The 24,337-nt window shown below is 35.6% G+C and overlaps 1 protein-coding gene across 3 annotated transcripts in view; it reads right to left on the minus strand.

Moving 5' to 3' along the window:
• Positions 1-24,337, minus strand: part of LOC113118071 (CUGBP Elav-like family member 4) — a 71,360-nt gene that overhangs the window by 42,769 nt on the left and 4,254 nt on the right. For all 3 annotated transcript variants that reach the window (XM_026286949.1, XM_026286950.1, XM_026286947.1), the window contains exon 2: positions 21,216-21,298. In XM_026286949.1, the coding sequence (XP_026142734.1) occupies positions 21,216-21,298 (83 nt within the window). The remainder of the gene's footprint in view (positions 1-21,215; positions 21,299-24,337) is intronic.

Genomic DNA, 24,337 nt, shown 5'->3' on the forward strand with positions numbered 1-24,337 from the left:
AGGAAATAAACGTTTAGCAGATATAAGTATTTAAATGTAACAGTGGCAAATAATAATATAATTTACAGTCTGCAAAATTACTCTTATTATACAAAATAAGAAGAGTGGCCATATGCATTGAAAATGAACAGCCTGATATATAATAATAATAAAGTCAATAATATTATTATTACTACTATAATTGTTATTTTCATATAAATAATAATAATACAATTCTGTCAAACTTTGTTTTAAATAATAATTGATATTTTCTAAACAAATTATTCTGGGTATTATGACATATGTGCACATGCATATATTTTTTTAGCAGTTTTCACAAGTCAGTTGAAATGAGTAGAACTGACAGGTGTTCGTAAGTAACGTTTGATATTTATTGCACGTCAACAGACAGCAAGAGTTTTATCCTGCACTTCAAGTATTACCTTTGTAAGAAAAGTGGTTTTGGCCACTAGCTTTGTAGATGCGTGTCACACATTATATGTACACATTACATGCACATTCTTGCCTATGAACACAATGTGTGTGTGTGTGTGTGTGTGTGTGTGTGTGTGTGTGTGTGTGTGTGTGTGTGTGTGTGTGTGTGTGTGTGTGTGTGTATGAGAGTGTGTGTGTGTGGCGCGTGTGCTGGCATGTGTGCAGAGATGTATAAAGTACTAGAGAACCATACTTGATTAAAAGTACAAGTGCTCTATCAAAAAAGTGACTTGAGTAGAAGTGCTCTTTAAGCACCACACTTAAGTAGAAGTACTAAAGTATTCAAAATTTTTTGTACTTAAGTATTGCAAGTAGTCTATTTTAAAATTTACTACTCAAGTACTGAAAGTAAAAGTAGAAGTATTGTGTTATGTAGCTATTAAAGAAAGTAGTCAAAAGTTGGAACATATTGTTTTTACTATTTCAAATGATTAACCTAAAGGACAATCACAATTCCTTTGACTGTAACTTCTTGTAAACACAAAACGGTTACTAGGGTTATTTAGCCCAATTTGCAAAATTATGTCATTAATAACTTACCCTCAAGTTGTTTCAAACCCGTAAGACATCAGAGGGTCATTTAGAATTTTTTGAAGCATCGAAAATACATTTTGGTCCAAAAATAGCAAAAACTATGACTTTATTCAGCATTGTCTTCTCTTCCGTGTCTGTTGTAAGACAGTTAAAAACAAAGCAGTTTGTGATATCTGGTTCGCGAACGAATCATTCGATGTAACCGGATCTTTTTGAAACAGTTCACCAAATCGAACTGAATCGTTTTAAACAGTTCGCGTCTCCAATACGCATTAATCCACAGATGAATTAAGCTGTTAACTTGTTTAATGTGTCTGACACTCCCTCTGAGTTAAAACAAACCAATATCCCGGAGTAATTCATTGACTCAAACAGTACACTGACTGAACTGCTGTGAAGAGAGAACTGAAGATGAACACCGAGCCGAGCCAGATAACGACTCGTTCACGAGTCAAGAACCGTTTCTGTCAGACGCGTCCGATTCTTGAACCGAGGAGCTGATGATACTGCGCATGTGTGATTTAGCGTGAAGCAAACCGACACACAGAGCGTCTGAACCGAACTGATTCTTTTGGTGATTGATTCTGAACTGATTCTGTGTTAATGTTATGAGCCCAAGTGCAGTCAACGCCAATGATGCCATTGCGTCGAGCGCAAAAGAATCGGTGAACGGTTTTCTTCAACTGGTTTATTGAATCGAACTGCCAGAAAGAACTAACGTTACTGGTCATCCGAGAACCGATGCAACCGGTTCTTGACTCGTGAACGAGTCATTATCTGGCTCGGCTCGGTGTTCATCTCTCTCTTCACAGCAGTTCAGTCAGCACGCGCAGTCTCGCTTGATTCGCTCAATGATGTGCCAGCGTCATCAAACCTCTCATCTACAGTTCTGGCAGTGGTTTGTAATGGAATGATTCGTAACATTTTTATAATTGTAACGAGTAACGATGCAGCACATAAAAAAAATATCGGAGTAAAAGTATTAAACTCAGCGAAAATATGTACCGAAGTAAAAGTGGAAGTAGGAGAAAAAAATAATACTCTAGTAAAGTACAGATACCGCCTTTTAGTTCTTAAGTACAGTAGTGAAGTAGTTCTACTTCGTTACTATACATCTCTGCATGTGTGTAAAAACACTGGCTCTGATTGGCTACCATGAAACACATGACTCTGCCTTAGCCAATCATAATAGCTTATCTCGTTATTAACCCACCTCCTCACTCGCTGTGTGTGAGACAGGGGTGCGTTCGGATTGCATAGTTTATTAAATCAATGCATAGTAACGTACTGCATTTAACATCCAGTAATATTAACGGCGTTGTAACGATGGGAAAAGTAATTAGTTAGATTTCCGCGTTACTGAAAAAATAACGTCGTTACCTAACGCCATTCTTTTAAACTGCGTCATTCCAAACACTGAAAAGAAATTAATTAAAAATAATAATTTAGAGCTATATAATCACCTAACATATAGATTGATATATGCCTCAAATTTAGACCAACGTTGTCCAATTTTTTTTAACATGTTTAAAATTTAATACGAGGTCGAAATGTGCTCGTGACTTTCTCAGATCGGCCCGTAAGTATTCTCACATGGTACGAGCCACGACCCTGCGAGCATCTGAGATTTTCTCCAGAGCGGAAAAATATCGTCTGTGAGCTCGTACGACAGCAAAAATCAAACTGTGTACGCCCGCCTTAAGACGAGATATCAAGCAACAGAAGCAGATCGTTTTAAATCTGTGATGATGGTGGATGAAGGTGTGCGATATGCTCTGGTTTCTCATCTTCTGCACTATAATTCAGTGATGGAAAGGTCAGAGGTGAATCACGAGCAAACAAGGATGCTCCTGCACCTGAGGGGCGAGAGACACAGACTGTGAAAGAGAGAGAGAGAGAGAGAGAGAGAGAGAGAGGCAGAGAGAGAGAGAGATTTGAAACAGCGAATGAAACAGAAGAGATAAACACAGAATACAGAGGAAAACTCTTTCAGCCGCACATAGTTTGACTGAAGTCCTGAGGAAACATCATCAGCTCTGCAAATTAAGATCTCTGTGAGGACAATGACATTAAGAGAAGTGTGTGTGTGTGTGTGTGTGTGTCGTGATCTTGACGAGAGGTTGAAGTTAACTCATTACAGACAGTGACAGTGTGTGTGAAGAGCAGAACACGACTGGAGAAATGTTACAGCGGATTTCATCAGCCTCAGTCCTGCCTAACAACAGCACAACACACACACACTCACACACTCACACTCACTCTCTCTCACACACACACACACACACACACAACACTCACACACTCTCACACACTCACTCACACACTCCTGCCTGACAACAGCCCAGCGTTCCTCCATTCACAATACCTGTTGGTCCTTCTTTCTTGTCATAAAGGTGTCTATACAGAATGTGTACACAGTGGCGGAGCCTGACATCTGATTGGCCATCACAATTATTAATATTCTACCATTTCATTTTCTTTGTTGAATCGTCGTGTTTATTTCAGCTGCGAACTCAAGGAAGCAACACATCCACATCACACTTAGGCTAAGTTTACTAGGGTTGGGAACTGAAAATCAATTCCAAATCCAGAATCGGATATTTGTTGTAAATGTACAATTTCAATTGCACCTATCAATTCCTGTGTGCCGATCTATTTTCAGGTTGCAAAATGCTGTTAAAATGTATTTGTCTTTGAGTCATTCATTCAAGAGATTCGTTCAAAAACACTGATTCGTCCAGTAATGACACGAGTGAATCTTGCGTGAGTCATTGAATCATTGCATGCATAAATTCCATGAGATTTTTTTAGTTGTCTGTTTTTCAGAATTTTGAGACAACTATAACCTCCATTTAAAGAAGTCTGTGTTTATCCAGAAACATGATGCTCTATTTTGTTTAGTTCATGGTATTCAGCAGCAAATGAATGTTATACAAAAAGAGAAACAGAATAAATATGTTTGATGTCTAAATGTAATTTTTTTTTATTAACCACATTGAAATTTTAAAACACATAATTTTAAAACACACAAATCAAATCAAATTTTAAAACATAAATCAAAGCTACAGCTGTGATTTGCGAACCAAATGATTCGCGAACCCGCTTTGAACTCAGGCGGCAAGGAAGTCGACCGGAAGTTGAAGTCGGCCGAGTGCCGCCATCTTGTAGCAGAACTTCACTTGCGTTAGCATTCCCATTGACTCCCATTCATTTTGGCGTCATTTTGACAGCGAATAACTTTACATCTGAGGTGTTTAAAGACTCCGTTTGTCCATTATTTATTTCTAAAGATACACTACAATGTATAAAGGGCTCCATTACCTTCTATGTTACATAATGACGCCGTAGAAACAGTTTTTGTAAAAATAGGCTAACGATTGCGTCATAACCACGCGACTCTCTGTCACATTACTGTACAGACAGGAGGAGAAGCTCGGAGGCAATTAACTTAATATGGCGTACTGGTGTTACATTTTAAAATACTATACAAAATAATTAATCAGAATACTTGCTCCTGCTCACTCACGCCAAAGAACTCCCCGCTCAAGATAAAAAAAAGTGAAAAAAAGTGAAGTGACATTCAGCCAAGTACGGTGACCCATACTCAGAATTTGTGCTCTGCATTTAACCCATCCGAAATGCACACACACAGAGCAGTGAACACACACACCCGGAGCAGTGGGCAGCCATTTATGCTGCGGCGCAGTTGGGGGTTCGATGCCTTGCTCAAGGGCACCTAAGTTGAGGTATTGAAGGTGGAAAGAGAGCTGTACATGCACTCCCCCCACCCACAATTCCATCCGGCCCGAGACTAGAACCCACAATCCTTCGATTGGGAGTCCAACTCTCTAACCATTAGGCCACGACTTCCCCTAGATCGCCGTCTCTGCAAGATTAACGATGACAGTTTGCACGCACAGCTACTAGAACATTTACATCTGTCAGACAGGTTACTGACGTCATAAAGCTTAGTTTGAGTCTGCGCGTCAGAAACGGAAGTGCTAAAAAACGCTAAAAATGGGCTTTACTTGTCTCAATTGAGTTCCAATGGGGTCGCTGTGTCCATTTCTTTTACTGTCTATGTTTGAACTCCCGAACTAACTCAAATGATTCGCTAACCTGCTACGAACTCCCGAACTGATTCAAATGATTTGCGATCCTCAAACTGACTCAAATGATTCGCGATCCTGCTCCAACTCCCAAACTGGAGTCAGATGACTCAAATGATTCGCGATCTCGCTACGAACTACCGAACTGCTTCAAATGATTTGAGATCCCCAAACTGACTCAAATGATTCGCGATCCCGCTATGAACTCCCGAACTTATTCAAATGATTCGCGATCCCCAAATTGACTCAAATGATTCGCGATCCCGCTACGAACTCCCGAACTGATTCAAATGATTCGCGATCCCCAAATTGACTCAAATGATTCGCGATCCCGCTACGAACTCCCGAACTGATTCAAATGATTCGCGATCCCCAAATTGACTCAAATGATTTGCGATCCCACTCCGAACTCCCGAACTGACTCAAATGATTTGCGATCCCGCTACGAACTCCCGAACTGATTCAAATGATTCGCGATCCCCACATTGACTCAAATGATTCGCGATCCCGCTCCGAACTCCCGAACTGACTCAAATGATTCGCGATCCCGCTCCGAACTCCCGAACTTACTCAAATGATTTGCGAATGCAATACACATCATGCTATAAAAGTGTGCACATCAAGAGAAATAAACAGTAGATATTCATGTTAACAACTTCTTTAACTTGAGCAAACGCTGCTAATAGGGCTTGGGCGCCAAGTTGCATTCTGGGACGTGGCGGCCATGTTGCCAGCTTCGCGAATGTAAACATACAGCCAGTTGAACGAGAAGAGCAGAGTTGGTAGAAATAAAAAAAGATGTCAAAATCGCGAAAAGGTTGTGGGATTTATAGGGATACGCTAAATAGGGATGCCAGGGACCGGTATGTGGACAAAATCGGCTCTATTAACGGTTTGGATCCATATGAAATTCCCAACAAATAGTGGAGTAGCGACGGAGACTTTTTGCCGCACGTTTGCATTACAGATATCTTCGGCTACCTTGTTTGTTTTGTGAGTGCCTACACTTCAGAATAGTTCCGAAGCTACAAGTCAAGTCTCATGTACAGTTCACAAATGGATGGGTTCAGGAGCTGCAAATCATAGAAATGGAACAGCGGCAAAACAGTATACAGTAATCCGGTAAGCTGCGCTCCAACGTTACCTAGCTGCTAGTTTAGTAACCGTTAGTGCTAACAACCATTCACACATGGACTTTTAACAGTGTGTTTCAAAAGTGTAGTTAGTAGCTGTCCACCCTCCCGTTTTTCCGGGGTTCTCACGTATTTGAGCTGTTTTCCCGCTGTCTTCCCGTTTTAGTATTTTCCTGTAAAATATCCCGTTAGCCCCTCCATCAGACCTGTCAAGTCTCTGTGTTGTTGTCCTGTTGCTACTCCTTGTCCTTCCAGCGAAACAGATGTTTTCAAAGCATCGTTTTCATTACTTGAAAGCAACCTTAGTGTGTTGTTGGGCTTTTTAAGATAGCGTTGTTGTTGTGAGAGCACGATTTCACGCCAATCTGTAACTAAAGTCACGTGAGACCTAGCCTCACAAATCGCTTAACGTTAGTTAATGCAGCAGTTTTATAGTACAATTTTTTGCTGTCAGCAGAGGGGTAGCAACAAAAAGATGAATGTTGAAATTTCCCGTATTTTGGATGAGTAACTCGAGAAATTTCCCTTATTTTCAATTTTGACTTAAGCTATATAAATTAATATTCAGATGTTATGGTCTCCGTAGTCGCGCCTCCAAGCAGGAAAGCGGTGTAAAGTTAATCCATTCTCATTTTATTTTCCCCATGGCGATTATGTGTGGCGCTATTACACCCCACAATACAGCAACGGTTGAAAATGATTAAAATAGATTTTTAATTCATCAAATTAAGACACACGGATGAGAAGGAGTATGTCTAAACACTGCGCAGTAGTCCGAGTGGCAGTAAAGGAAGCATTCTACGTGGCGGCCACGCCAAGTAATGACGTCACGACACCCAAGCCCTATACACATACATTTGTTAATAAAGTAAATAAAAAGAAAACATGAATGTTTTAATGCTACTGAATAAAAATAAATGATCCACTCGAAAGTCTCTGCTCATCATGACAGGACCTGGATCAATGAGCTGCGTCTAGGGCCGATGACGTCACTTCCATGGAGGCATGTTGTACACGCCCCCATCCATTGACTCCGCCCCCACGTCAAAACAGTGCCACAAAGAGAGACGTGCAGAAAAGTGAAGCGCAAAGGAAAAATGGTATTGCAAGCTCAAACTAGACTGAAACGTAAAATAAAAGCAGCGTTGCAAATAAATTATTAGATATGACCATGGAAAATATTTATTGCAAAATCATTTATTTTGCGCTGTTTCAGTTGTTTTGCAATTCTTAATTTTTGTTTGCAAAAAGCAAATGTATTTTCCTCAATACTTTAAATAAAATGTTTTAAATTTGTTTTTGTTTTGATTGTTTTCGTATATTTTAAACAAGGTAAATCTTTCTGATTTATTAAAATAAAAAGTCACATACATGGATTTTTCTGGGCTAAGCCCCGGATCTCCACTCACCCTAGAACCACCCCTGTTAACAAGTAAAGAAACCCATTTACAGTCAAGCACACAGGTTTTGTTTGAACTGCAGTTCTCTATTGTTGGGTTGTGTCATACAATTACAAGTGCTGCAGTGACCTCTGTTGGCATCTAACACACTGTTTACATGAGAATTGCCTAAAGCTGTGCAATGTTTTTGAAATGTTTTCCAGATAAGGAATAGTTTCGCTCTGCTTTAAAATATTTCATTTACTCATCATGTGCGTAAACTTGCATTCAAGTCAAAAAGATGCATTTCCTTTGATTGTTTCAATGAACTGGTCATAGCAATGCACTAATTGGTCTGTATTATTATTATTAATATTATTTCAATCAAAAGTGTGGGGACCTGAAAAGGAAAAAAGTTTCATTTGCATAATCTACATTTAGTTTTTTTGGGTTTTGTGTGAATTTCACAAAACTTGGGTCACATTTCAGCTCAATGTCAAAATAATTCTGTATGAAGAATTTGTAGCGTTTTTATTTTCGTAGTGTTTCTAAATTTTGACTCCAAACTCCAAACTATTATTTCACAATTTTAAAGACTTTTTCTTCTTCTGCATAACATTCCTGAAAAGTTAGGCAAATGTTTTGTCATGAAAATTACATGATGAAATTATTTTGTGTGTGTGTGTGTGTGTGTAAAAATAGGCTTAAAAAAATGAATAAATATAAAGTATTTAAAGAGTGCTGGGATTACTTGATTACAAATTATATGATGCAAATTTTAGTTATTAACGTAATCTATTAGATTATAAATTTTAGGTAATGTAGTTTAAACAACTTTTTGATTACTTTTGACCTGTTTATCCCATTCATTTAAATGGGGTTATTGTGTACCATATTGATTAAAAAATTATATCCAAAATTGACTCAAATGATTCGCGATCCCGCTACGAACTTCCGAACTGATTCAAATGATTCGCGATCCCCAAATTGACTCAAATGATTCGCGATCCCGCTCGAACTCCCGAACTGACTCAAATGATTCGCCAACCCACTACGAACTCTCGAACTGATTCAAATGATTCGCGATCCCCAAATTGACTCAAATGATTCGCGATCCCGCTACGAACTACCGAACTTATTCAAATGATTCGCGATCCCCAAACTGACTCAAATGATTCGCGATCCCGCTCCGAACTCCCGAACTGACTCAAATGATTCACCAACCCGCTACGAACTCCCGAACAGATTCAAATGATTCGCGATCCCCAAACTGACTCAAATGATTCGCGATCCCGCTACGAACTCCCGAACAGATTCAAATGATTCGCGATCCCCAAACTGACTCAAATGATTCGCGATCCCGCTACGAACTCCCGAACAGATTCAAATGATTCGCGATCCCCAAATTGACTCAAATGATTCGCGATCCCCAAATTGACTCAAATGATTCGCGAACCCGCTACGAACTCCCGAACTGACTGAAATGATTTGCGATCCCAATACACATAATGCTATAAAAGTGTGCACATCAAGAGAAATAAACAGAAATAAACAGCAGATGTTCATGCAGCGTTTAAACAGCTCTAAACAAATATGTGTCTGGATTCTGATGTGAGAGACAACAGGTTAACTGATGGACTTAAGTGGTATGGATTACTTATTGTTATGTTTTTATAAAAAAATATGTAATTATTTTTTATGTTATTTTTATTATACAAATGTATAAACAAATATAACATATATATATATATATATATATATATATATATATATATATATATATATATATATGTATATATATATATATATATGTGTGTGTGTGTGTGTGTGTGTGTGTGCGTGTGTGTGTGTGTGTGTAAAAGCTTATATATTTATACATTTAATTATTACAGTGATATTATTTTATTTACATCCATATAATTAATAACATATATTATATATAATTTTGTGTTGTTTTTAGAGACATTTGTATATAAAATAATCTAATTATTTATTTTATATTTATTCTACTGATACTGTATACTGTAGTAGTAGTAGTAATAATAATACATATGTTTACAATATAATTAAAAAAATTTAACCAGGAGCACAGACGTTGCTCTTCACCGTGAGCTGGACTCTCACACAAGTGCTGATGGAAACAAACAGCTCAACCTCGCAGCGGATCAGCCGAGCTTGAGCACACTGATAGAGACACATGTTAGCGACACGGAGACAAATAATCAGCCAGACGCCTCCTCAAGCATGCCAGGTGCATTATGGTTACGGATGAGGCCCAAACAAAGAGCAGCCAGAATAAATGTGAACTGGATGAGGGCACATATTTTACCCTGAGTTTATGGAGCTCGGCTGACAGACAGCGATGGTCCCAGATGCCCACCTTAATGCCTCATTCTCCCAGAAATGTGATTGAATGCTATTTAGGGCAAACTGTCTCCTTGAGCAGGAACATCTAAGAAGGAGACGCCTTTAAGGTGGCGGCTAAAAAAGGCTGCGATGCCTCATTTCAGACTTTCCATTAGCTTTGACCTGACTGATGTCTCCAAACAAACACTGAACATCAGCCTTTCTCTTATAAAAACCCAATGCAGCGACACCAGATATTCAGAAGATTTTTAATTTCTAATTCAACAGGTATTCAAAAGTGCCTCATCTGCACATAAAAACATTGGAAATCATGTGAATCTAATCTGTAACTGCCGTCTGCTGAATTCTTAAATGCATAAATCAGTACTGTAATGAAAAGAAGTCCGCTCTCAGACAAAACACATAACAGCAGCAAGATCGGAAAAAAACGGTAGCATAAAACACCACTGAATGCACATTCAAAACAGTCCACAGTGCAAAAACAGCAAGTGATGTCTGCTATTAAAGAAAACAGAGAGCAGAGAGACTCGCACGGCTCAGTCTTAAAAAAGTTCAACTGCAAGAGGATAAAAAAGTGTGAGCGAAGGAGGCAAAGAAAGAGTTTAATTAGCAGGAAGCCAGCAGGTGTTCGTTTGCTCCATCGCCTGGCAGCTTCTTAAGGAGCACCGAGTTACTATGGCAACTGCCTCGCACAGTCCATCTCCAGGGAAACGGAGAGAGAGGGGGGGGGGGAAGCAAACGCAACAGATCGATATATATATGAAATTAATTTGCCAGCATCATTATTGTTGAGATACTTGTACTGGAAAACAAGACAAAACCACTGAGTAAGAGAATAATGTTTGCAGTGCATATCAAAAGCTCTTGATACTAGCTATAAAGACAGCGAAAAGCAACAAGTGATGAAAGCACTTTCATGTTAATTCATAAAAGAAAATCTGCAACATGCATTTTTTAACATTCAACATCCAAAGTGAAATGACCTCGCTCGTCCAAAATCCCCCTGATCCATAGTCGGCAATGTGTTTCTCTGCGTGCTGGAGCTGAGAGCCGGACATCAGCAGGTTTTGCCCGGCAGAAATCATTCATTAACCCATATGGCTCCAGACTGCTAATTATTACAGCTGTATTTGTGAGCACAATCGTCCGCGGGTTTGGAAATGTGCTCAAGGCCGCATCACGGCACACAAATATTGGATATTTTTCATGGCAGCTGTCATTTAATGTGAGACACGCGCTGCTCTTTATGGCTGCCGGCCAATTCTCGGTTTAAATTAGATTTTTCTTCCTAATTCAACCCACCTGCCACTATTGACATATTAAGAACAACCTGTTCTGATGGAGACAGGAGGGTGACGGGACTCTTAAATGTTCGGCTAATGGAGCATTTGAGCTGCGTGTTGCTGCATGTCTGCATGAGAACAGGGAGGCTCATTTATTCCAGCTTTTGTCGCTGTTGTCTTCATTGTCTGCATGATTAAACCAACGCCACGCAGCTCTGCTAAACAAATAGACTAATTGAGAATGACCTTGGTGAATGATACATCAGCCACACAGACGCGCTGGGGACGGATGCATCTTCACTCTTCTCTAGCGCTGAATTAGGGGTGTGCAATATTGACAAAAAGAATCTCTCAATGTTTTTTTTTTCATAACAATAATTAAATAACACTCTGCTGAGTGTATTTTTGTGTTGTTACCTTGACTGGTTTAGACCTGTGATGGATAAGTAAACATGACTCAAAAACCACCAGTAAGTGACGAATAATCATTCAAATGATTCATGTAAATGATTCGTTCAAGAAAGCTTGTTTAGAAACAAAGCTAGTGACTTTACTGTATGACTGAATCATTGAATCAGAGACACAAATGATTCATTTAAAACATAATGCCAAAGTGTTGCTCTGAGATGTGCCTTAGCAACCATTCAGAATTTCCCATTAACCACTCAAAACACCCTAGCAACCATATACATCGCAACACACATAAAACAACTTAGCAACCACTCAACACACCCTAGCAACCATGTACAGTCGCAACACACAAAAAACACTTAAAACAACTTAGCAACCACTCAAAACACCCTAGCAACCATATAAATCGCAACACACATAAAACAACTTAGCAACCACTCAAAACACCCTAGCAACCATGTACAGTCGCAACACACAAAAAACACTTAAAACAACTTAGCAACCACTCAAAACACCCTAGCAACCATGTACAGTCGCAACACACAAAAAACACTTAAAACAACTTAGCAACCACTCAAAACACCCTAGCAACCATGTACAGTCGCAACACACAAAAAACACTTAAAACAACTTAGCAACCAATCAAAACACCCTAGCAACCATGTACAGTCGCAACACACAAAAAACACTTAAAACAACTTAGCAACCACTCAGAACACCCTAGCAACCATGTACAGTCGCAACACACAAAAAACACTTAAAACAACTTAGCAACCACTCAAAACACCCTAGCAACCATGTACAGTCGCAACACACAAAAAACACTTAAAACAACTTAGCAACCACTCAAAACACCCTAGCAACCATGTACAGACGCAACACACAAAAAACACTTAAAACAACTTAGCAACCACTCAAAACACCCTAGCAACCATGTAGTCGCAACACACAAAAAACACTTAAAACAACTTAGCAACCACTCAAAACACCCTAGCAACCATGTACAGACGCAACACACAAAAAACACTTAAAACAACTTAGCAACCACTCAAAACACCCTAGCAACCATGTAGTCGCAACACACAAAAAACACTTAAAACATCTTAGCAACCACTCAAAACACCCTAGCAACCATATACATTCACAAGACACTTAAAACAACTTAGCAACCACTTAAAACACCCTAGCAACCATGTACAGTCCCAACACACAAAAACACTTAAAACATCTTAGCAAACACCCTAGCAACCATGTACAGTCCCAACAAACAGAAAACACTTAAAACATCTTAGCAACCACTCAAAACACCCTAGCAACCATGTAGTCGCAACACACAAAAAACACTTAAAACATCTTAGCAACCACTCAAAACACCCTAGCAACCATATACATTCACAAGACACTTAAAACAACTTAGCAACCACTTAAAACACCCTAGCAACCATGTACAGTCCCAACAAACAGAAAACACTTAAAACATCTTAGCAACCACTCAAAACACCCTAGCAACCATATACATTCACAACACACTTAAAAAAACTTAGCAACCACTCAAAACACCCTAGCAACCATGTACAGACGCAAAACACAAAAATCACTTAAAACATCTTAGCAACCACTCAAAACACCCTAGCAACCATGTACAGACGCAAAACACAAAAATCACTTAAAACATCTTAGCAACCACTCAAAACACCCTAGCATCATAATAGTCTTAACACACAAAAAACACATAAAAGAACAACACTCAAAACACCCTAACAACCATATACAATACCAACACACAAAAACAGTCGAAACAACTTAAACAATTTAAAAACTCCCCGGCAACCCTTCAAAACACCCTAGCAACTGCATAGCACTCAAAATGCCCGAGCAACCATATACAGTCATAACTCACAAAAACACTAAAAACAACTTAGCAACCACTCAAAATGCCCTAGCAACAAAAACAACTAAACAACTACCTAGAATTACCCAGCAGCCATTCAAAACACCCTAGCAACTGCATAGCAGCAGCCTGACAACAGCGTCTGTCACCTGAGCATCATAAGAGTGAGTTGATCCATTGTAAGGTTCCTCAAGTGTGTAGTGTTGCCTGTGAGAGGAGGACAAGGTCTGATCATTGTGTTCAGCAGGAGTGTGTGAGTGTGTGTTTCACTCACTAATGTGTCTGCGTCTCGACCTCCCTCTGTTTGTTTACACACACACACACACACACACACACACACACACACACACACACACACAGGGATGTGTTTCCCAGGAGGGAATGCAGGACAACACCTGGAGAAAGAGAAACATCTCAGAGTCTAACAGGCGTTTCCTGAACCGTTGCAGCTTTATCATGTGTCACAAGGCCAGCAGATCATTAAAACGCTTCATTAGGCACCTAATCTTTGAGAGAGTTTCAGTCTAAGGCTTCGATATGCGTCTTAAATGATGCTTAGTCAGGAATTATCGTTTTTTGGAGTTGGGTTAAAAACTAAACTCTCTGTGCAACGTCGATAATCAGTCGAGCTGCGTATCGACACATTTCACAAATCGATTCTGATTCAGTTTGGTATTGATTCATCTGCATATTTATCAGTTTTCTTAAAGGGACAGTTCACACAAACGTGAAATAATTAACCTTTGTGTTGTTCCAAACCCGTATGAGTTTCCTTCTTATGTCGAATGCAAAACAAGTTATTTTTGAAGAATGCTGGTAACGGTTGACGGTAGTCATCGTCTTCCATTGTATATTATTTAGTAATCAACATTCTTTAAAATATATTTTGTGTGTGTGTGTGTGTGTGTGTGTGTGCGTTCAAGTGAAGGGTGAGTAAATGATGACCGAATTTCAATTTTTTTGGGTGAACTTTCCCTTTAAGAATGCATTCTTCCAACTAAGATAGTAGCCATATTATTTTAATATTATTAAGCGTTAAAATTAAGAGTCCAAACTACTAAACTCGCTTAGAAATTCAAAAAGACTGTCAGTGGGGTCAGAAAAATCAACTTGCAGATTTCTTGTTTTAAACAAAAAGTCTTATTTTCGACACCTTTTCTCCCTAAAACAAGACTTAATATCTTGTGTTGTCTTACTTCTCAAGCTTGCATCTTGATTAATGAATGTTTAGATATTTGCACGAGTGTTTGTGTGTGTTTACTTGGTTTGAGGACAAATCTGTCCGCTGAAGTGAGCCAAAAATGACAAATGATTCATAATGACTCAAAAATGATTCATAATATAAAAAGATTCAAAATGATACATAATGACTCATGATGACTCGAAATTGATTCATAATCCTACATAATTAAATGTTTTTCAAAACGATTCATAATGATTCATAGTATAAAAAAAGGATAACTTATATGGAAAACTAAAACAAACTCAAAGAAGTTAAATAAAATTCATAAGCTGAAGTACTGAAATGACTAAAACTGAAATAAAAAAATAATAATAAACAAATAAAGTAATACAATTGTTAATATATATCTTAAAATATAATGATATAATTATTATAATAAAGTGACAAAAGCAAAGCACCATTACAAAATTACTAAAACAAACTAAAATTAATTAAAACTGATTTGAATGTGAAAATATAAATATGAAAATAAAAGCTAATTTAAATATAAATAAACACTATAATAATAATAAAAAATACTATTTTATTTACTACTAATTTAAACATAAGAGACTAAACCATGATCAAGATGAGATCGAAAATACACAGTTCATGTTTTTGTTAAAGCAAAATTAATTATTAGAAATTAGATCATTTCTTGAACTGTAAAGTTTCCAAATCATCTTAAATAAATGAAAGTAAATCAACGGCACATATAAGAATGTATATACATATAATAAAAGTAAGTAAGTAAGAAAAAAAGAACTGAGTTTCTGTGGTAATAATTATGTGAAAGTTCAACCTGTTTCTCTCTCTGGTCACTTCAAGTCAACATGAAGCATGTGTGTGTTTGTGAATGATGTGCTCTCATTCTGACTAATGTAATATTTAATGATGAAAATGTGTCAGGTATGCTCAGATCAGACTCGGTGTGAGGATGGCTGTGTTGATGCGATGAGATTCAGTGTGATAGTGAACACAGTGAACAGTGTGTCAGAGATCTAGAGCATGTGTGTCATTGAGTATCTGAGCCTCAGGACCAGGTTTATTCTCCGCTCAAACATCTCCATCTGCTCGAGCCTGGTCCTGCTGAGAGACACACAACCCTCCCTCAACTGCTCCTCAGGTCAACATCTGCCAGCAGACAGAACAAACCTGCTCTTTTACGACTGCTGCTAGACCCATCAGCACACATCGTGACATCTCAGGTAAAAACCAAGGCTAGGTCTGAGATACATGGAGAGGGAATAGACCTATCGAGAAGATATTTACACCGAGATCATAGAAACAAGCAGGGCCTCCTATTGTTTTTTTTTTTACTGACTGTAAAACTGTATGTGCATTTGATTAAATTAAAAAACAGTGGGGGGATACATATTTTATTTTATTTTATTTTATTTTATTTTATTTTATTTTATTTATTATTATTTTATTTTTTTACTTTACATTATTTTAATTTTATTTCATTTTATTAATTAAATTATACAATGCAAAGAATTTCAGCATTTTAAAAATAGCAATTTAATACAGTAAAATATAAAACATTTTACATTTAGTCATTTATCAGACGCTTCTATTTTTATAAATCAGCTTAAGGCAATACACATAGCAAGGGCTTTTAAAATATTAGAAAAAATAAATAGAAAAAGACTAGAGCAAGCTAGTCCTAGAGGTCTTTTTGCTTTTGTAAATTGTATAATAAATGAAAAGGAAACTGTCAGAATACAAAAAGATTAGAAAGCTAGTTAGTTTTTGTAATATAATATAATAATATATTTATAATAATATAATATAATATAATATAATATAATATAATATAATAATAAATAATCATATAATTATTATAATAAATGATAACAATAATTATGATAAAAATGCATTCTTATGCATTGTAAGAATTAATTAAATTTGTACAAAAGAGAAGTGTCTAGAAGTAACTCGGTGTAAACAATTGCATAAAAAAAATGTTGGTTTATTTTTCATTAGAAATGAATATGTTTATTGAAAAAGGATGCATTAAATTGATCCAAAGTGACAGTAAAGACATCTATAAAGTGAGTTCTACTGAAATAAATCGGTGCATCAGCTGATGTACGTGTGTCTCCAGCACAGACACCGTCTGACCCTCGTTATGAGCCAGGCCTCATTAACCGTCCATTACTGAGACCCTCGTTTAAATCAGCTGAGACCAGATCAGAGGGGAAAGAGATGATTGGATTAAAGCATTGTATAAATGTGATTTCACAGGGAAAAAACTTCCCCGTCTGCAGACTACAGACCTTAACAAGCGCAGGTCTGAGAGAAAAAATTAAAATAAAACATTTGGATTAGATTAGATTCAACTTTATTGTCAGTGCACATGCAAGGTAGCAACGAGTTACATTTACTTCAGTACTAATGCTTTCGAAGTGTATTTAAAGATGGGTATTTTTACTCTTACTCAAGTACATTTCTAGTGAAAAAAATTACTTAACTTCGTTATTGTGGGCGACGCTCCTCTCGTTACTTTATCTCTAAGTTATAAATGCTTCGGTTTATTCCAAACACGTTGCTACTTTTCTCTGGATAAACGTCACATATAGTCTCGTCAAACTTGACTCTTTTCTTGCTTTTACTTTAGTTTATTTTTTTTCTGTTGAGAGTTTAGTGTTCTGACATAAGTGTTTTTATTTTTTATCATTTATCCAAAAAAATCTTATTTAATAAGAACCAGGAGCAGAGAGTTATACACCGGTGTCTTTATATAGCTACTTGTGTTAATGGGATGTGTTGGAGGTAAAAGTCTAATTATGAAGATGAAATACTTCCAAGACGCTCACCACCTGGTGAGATAAAGACCTTTAATGAACTGGGACTAAATCATTACAACTAGATCTACACGTTTTTGGTAAAACAGCCTTCTTCAGGACACGCATCTGTGGCACAAACAAGGGTTAATTAATTAGTTAATTAATGTGGGTGTGGCTAAGACTTGCCTCTTGTTACAAAGAGAGAGAAAAAAGGGGGGAAACGAATAATAATAATTAAAATAATAATAATTTTAAAAATATATAAAAAATTAAAAGATGATTATTATTATATTTATTATTTATTTTTATTATTAGATTTTTTTTATTATAATTTTTGGTTATTTTATTATGATTATTTATTATTCGTTTTCCCCCTTTTTTCTTCTCTCTTTGTAACAAGAGGCAAGTCTTAGCCACACCCACATTAATTAACTAATCAATTAACCCTTGTTTGTGCAACAGATGCGTGTCCTGAAGAAGGCTGTTTTACCAAAAACGTGTAGATCTAGTTGTAATGATTTAGTCCCAGTTCATTAAAGGCTCTTTATCTTACCACGTGGTGAGCGTCTTGGAAGTATTTCGTAATTATATTGAAGAGAGAAGTATCTTGAGATTCGTGCTTACAAGTCCTAAACTGACTGATCTCGTAACTGCGCTAATATCTAGTTTTCACTATATTTTTGGATATTAGCATTCATGATGAGATGATGTTGTCGCTTGCTGACTCAGTAAGAAAAATAATAATTCTGTCCAAATTCCGTATAAAATCTAAAATAATTCCCTTTCAGCTAAACTGAGCTGTTTCCCTTCTACAACAGAAATCTTACCAACCCCAAACTTTTGTAGTGTTATGAGTTTTACTCTAAGAGCAGATGTAGCTCAACATCCCTCTCTCTTTAGTTTTTGTCCTTGTGTTTTCCTGTCCTCTCTGAGTGTGTGTGTGTGTGTGTGTGTGTGTGTTTGTGTGTGTGTGTGTGTGTGTTTGAGTCTCTGAGTGTGTGACGCGCCGCAGGGTCTCTGCTGTGATCAGTGTGTTTGTTTAGAGTTATTTCGACACTAGCCGCCCTTCACACACACACACACACACACACACACACACACACACACACACACACATCAGACCCTACGGTGTTTATCACACACATATTCCATCTCAGACACCTGGAAAATACGCTGTGAAAACAAGCAGCTCAACAACAACAACAAACAAATCAAACACACAACTCCGCTGTAAAAATAACACGAGCACGTTAAAATCAACTGAAGTGAAATATTAAACCCTGAAAAATCAGCACTAATGACAAACACAGATATCTGATCACACTAAATTGAGATCACTAACTATATTTACTGTTTTTAGACTGACACAAAACACCATTCATGCAGAAATGGAAGGATATTGCGCTGAAACAACAAAGTAATTGTTTATGTTTGAACTATAGTGCTTGAAAAATAGCCATTTTTAATAATTGATGGAGCCAATCTTTGATATAACAGACATAATTAATAAACAATATTAAAATAGTTTTTAAAATACATTTTTACTATATTAAAATAGACTTTAATTCAGTAAGGATGCATTAAATTAATCAGAAGTGACAGACATTTATAATGTCACAAAAGATTTCTATTTTTAAAAAATGCTGTTCTTTTAACTGTGAGTTCTGAATAATAAAGTTTCCACATAAATATTGAGCAGCACGACTGATTTCAGCATTGATAATAAACAGAAATGTTTCTTGATCAGATCAAATCATCATATGATTTGAAGAGCTTTATTTATCTGTCCAATATTTACGATCACAAGCTCAATGAATGAACTTTCAAAGAATGCACAAATAAGATAAAAACAGCGATGAAGGTGAAAAGTTTATATGCCTGAGTCTCCATAAAATCAATTACAGCATCCACTCAACCAATCAGAAACAGTCCTGTGACTGTAACTTCAATCTCTTTCCTTTTAATCGTGGCTTTCTTGATTACAATGCATTTTTTTTTTCAGGTCAAGTCAAGTCACCTCTAAACAGTGCTTTACACAACACAGATTGTTCTAAAGCAGCTTCACAGTAATAAACAACCAAAATAATAATAAAAAAAATTCCATCCAAAAATCATGATTGTTATCATTTATGATGGTGTTCCTCAGGGGTCTGTTCTTGGCCCGATACTTTTATATATTTACATGCTTCCTTTAGGGCAGATTATTAAAAAAAAGCATGGTTTGGGGTTCCACTTCTATGCTGATGATACTCAGATTTATATCAGCATAAAAACTAATATCACAGGCACAGTATATCAGCAACCCGAAAAAAAAAATGAAATAATGATATTTTGTATCTAGTGGAACGACATTCAGACATTTCTAAATACTTTCTCAAGTATAAATTTTGCAGATAATTGATCATTGTAAAGATCTAATAATCTGTCAATTGTGTGAGTGTGTGAGTGCAATCACATCCAAAATAAACATGTTTTTGTTTACATGATATATGTATATGTTCTGTGTATATATATTATATTTCAGAAAAAAATTGGTTATGTTTATATATTAAATATATTTATTTATAATATAAATTCTATGAAAATGAATATAATCATGTAAATACATGTAAATGTTATAAAATATATATACTGTATGTGTGTGTATTTATATATACAAAATAAATATATACAGTACACACACATATATTATGCAAACAAAAACTTTTATTTTGGATGAGATTAATCGCAATTAATCATTTGACATTTTTTTTCATTTAACTTTCACCGTATTATCTTCATTGTATCAAAAGAGAAGCATGAACATTCAGAAAAAAATAATATTTTATGTTCTACAGAAGAAAGAAAGTCACACAATGATCAGATTTATGCAATTCTGTGCAATTAAAATAAATTCATTATTGCATTAATGCAAGATTATTATTTTACATTTTAAAATTAGACATTTTTTTATGTAGTTCAAATTACTAAATCTTTTTTTTTTTTGATTGTAGTAACATAAACTTAAAACAAACTTTAACTGGAATAAAACAAATATTTAAAAAGCCTATTTTATTTCAGCTAGTTGCCAATGCAACTATATTATTTTTATTTAGTTTAACTTGATGTACTAAAATAAAATACAATAAAACTATAAAAAAATAGTAAAATGTCCTTTATTACTAAAAATAACTAAAATTTACTTAAAAAATATTAACAAAAACTGTAGTAGATTTTAAATTACAATAAAACAGCACAGGTACCATTTCATATGATATGCACTTATTTTACATTTTATTAATTAAATCTTAATATTTTAAGTTCCACTGTCACTATCCAAAGCAATGTACATCAATATGCATTTCAAATAAATGTATACATACTTACAAATGTGTTATGATGTTTAATCGTCTCTTCACATTGAAACCCGCTGCCCAAATCCAAAAAGCAGACCAGGTTTATGAACACAGCCAGAGAAAATGACACGCGCTCCTTTACATTTAAAAAATGAGTCGGATATTATTTGCCTCATCTTGTTCAAATGTCAGACGCTGATCTCGAAAACCTCATTAATGAGCAGAAGGAGTCAGACAGAAGCAGATGAGTCGGACAGGAGAGAAATAAAAGAACAGCGTGTCTCTTACCCCGGGAAGAGTCTTTTGTTCGTGGAGAGCGCTCTGGGCCTTCAGCGCTGACTCTCTGGCACAGTACGTTAGAAAGGCACATCCTGAAACACACACACACACACACACACGGGTCAGCCCACTCAACACTTCATCTGTGTGAGTCGCTAAACACATTCAAACACCATTAGAATATATACAATCTAGTTTCTTTTAATGCATGTTTTGATTTTGATTTTTGATTTTTTTTAACTTGACAGGCAACAGTTGCTTAATCACAATGAGACGTAAAGAATAAAAAAAAACATGCAGAGAGACACACCTGAACTATTATGCAAATTACAGCAATATTCAAAATTACAACGTACATTTTAATTGTCAATTTACTTCTCAAGCACAATTTAAAACAACAAAGTTGACCAAAGTGTGGTCTGAAAATGAAGTTTAAATCAAAGTTTAAATCAAAGAATTAAATTAAATTAAATTAAATTAAATTAAATTTTTATTATTAAATTAAATTAAATGTACTTATTATATACTTAATTGTTTAGTTTTATTTTACTTTATTAAATTACATTAAAATTAATTTAATTGAGTTACATTTATGAAAAATAATAAATTAATAATAAATAATAATACATTTATTATTAAATTAAATTAAATTAAATTAAATTAAATTAAATTAAATTAAATTAAATTAAATTAAATTAAATTAAATTAAATTAAATTAAATTAAATTTTTAATGTGAACAGTAGATTGGTTTCAGACTTCAAAGAGACATGAAGAATTAAAAATAATACAGAGATTGTCAAAGTGTAAGGTATAAACACAAGGTATAAAACATAAAGCATAAATCACAAAGTAAAAAAAAATGAAAAGTAAAATAACACATACAATAAACAGTGAGGTAAACAAAATAATCTCTATAATATTAAATACAAAATAATATTTTTAAAATAAAAGGCAGAAAGAACAAATTGGTTTTTAACTTAGATTTAAAGAAATAAAGTATAATGTTGGATCATGTCTAATGTGAATTTGTAGAATTGTTCAGCTTCAGGGCTTCAAAGAGACATAAATAATTAGAAATCATACAGAGACATCACACGTCTGACAGTTGTGCAAACAACAGCAATATTCAGTATCATATTAATTAGACAAATAGCAGAAAAAATCTCCACATATGCGTTTCCAGACACCTTCACCTCCAAAGTAGCACTGCAGATTAATGTGCACATGCTTAAACATCAAAACCAAATGTGTGGCGGCGGTGACCCTCTGAGAGTCGTTTCTGCACAATCTCTCATCACCTTATAGCAGACGCACTGAAGTGCCCTCCTTAGGGACCACCAACACACGCGGCACCCATCCAAACCTGCAGCTTCACAAACTCAGCAGGCTTCACTTTAGAGCTATGGTGCATGTGTGGGTCTCATCAACATCTTGAATTACAAACTACTTTTTTTTACTTTTATCATAAAACATGCATTTACTCTCATGCACTTGACAGACATTTTCATCAAAAGCGTTTTATATACCTCATGCAAAGAAAATATATGTCCTTATTACATTACATAATTTAATGCATATTAAAAATATTAAAATATTGTGTTAAAATATTAAATTTTATGAAAATTTAAGCAATAGGTTCCTGTACATGAAAATTTATTATTTTATATATTGCATTATATTTTCCAGCATATTGCCTATGTTTTTGTTTAGTAATTGATTGCATGCATTTTATTAGTTCATGCATTCCCTGGAATTCAAACTCACAACCTTAGAGTTGCAAGCACAAATAATTGTTGTTCTGTCTCGGTCCAGTGGTCAGTACATGTATTGTATTTTTATGATCTATCTATCTATGTTCATCGTGATATTTACTAATAACAGGGAAGGAAAAGGTTCCCACATGTTTGTTATACCTTGAGGATAATTGTAAACATATCTTGTTTGTTCACAGTTAAACTCCACAGAGGAAGATAGCTTTTAATTACAGGCCCCATGAAATCGGTTTTATTTTTCCCTAAATTCTGCGGGTTTTTTTTTTTTTTTTTTTTTTTTTTTTTACATTTTTTCTGGATTCAGTGTTTTATGATTTAATACAATTTTTTCATCCAAAATAGTGTAAAAAATAGTAGAATTTATAATCCAATGAAAATATAATAATTAATCTACAACAAAACATTGCATTTAATTTTTGTCAAGCAATATGCTGAAACACAGAAATGTATTAAACTAAATCATGGATGAAAAAATATCTTGGATGTATGATATTCCTTTAAAATAGTAATACTAATATTAATACTTTGAGAGTTACATTTTAGTGTACAGCAGAGAAATGTTTTGTCATAATTTCTTCAAGTTAAACTGAACTTTTATTTTGGCAGCTTGTGGTGAAGATCAGTGAGTTTCAGTCGTTTTTCTAAAACTTGAATTAAATTATACAGTATCTTAAGACAACACATTAAAATGTGTATGTAGATACGTTTATGGGAATATAATGTCTAGATGAGATCTAACAGCACTTTCTACTTCATTACCTGAGCATCCCACTCACACACATAAAGACAAAGACAGACAGACACACACACACACACACACACACACACACAGACACACACACACACACACACAGAGACACACACACTCACAGACACACACACACACACACACACACACACACACACACACACACACACACAGACACACACACAGAGACACACACACAGACACACACACACACACACACACACACAGACACACACACGCACAGACACACATCTCATTATGCAGATTGCACAAGCTTAATATTAATTTTAAGCTTAATACTTGTTTGTTTGGTTCGATTTAAATCATGCAATGACATTCAGACATCTTTAAATGTGACTTAACCCTATAAATCCAACTCTACCATATTTCAGACAACCTCTAAATGATCATCATGATCAAAGTTTGCTGTTAAACCTGTCGCACACACACTGTAAAACCCGACAAGTAAACTTAACTCAAACGGTTTGAGTAAACAGATATCCTTAAGTTATGTTAACTCAAACCGTTTGAGGAAACCGATTGCCTTAAACCATTTAAGTTGAAAAAACTAACAGTTATGAGTACTCTGAACTTAATTCAGTTGAGTTAA

This window comes from Carassius auratus, chromosome 18 (assembly GCF_003368295.1).
Source record: "Carassius auratus strain Wakin chromosome 18, ASM336829v1, whole genome shotgun sequence".
NCBI lineage: Eukaryota > Metazoa > Chordata > Actinopteri > Cypriniformes > Cyprinidae > Carassius > Carassius auratus.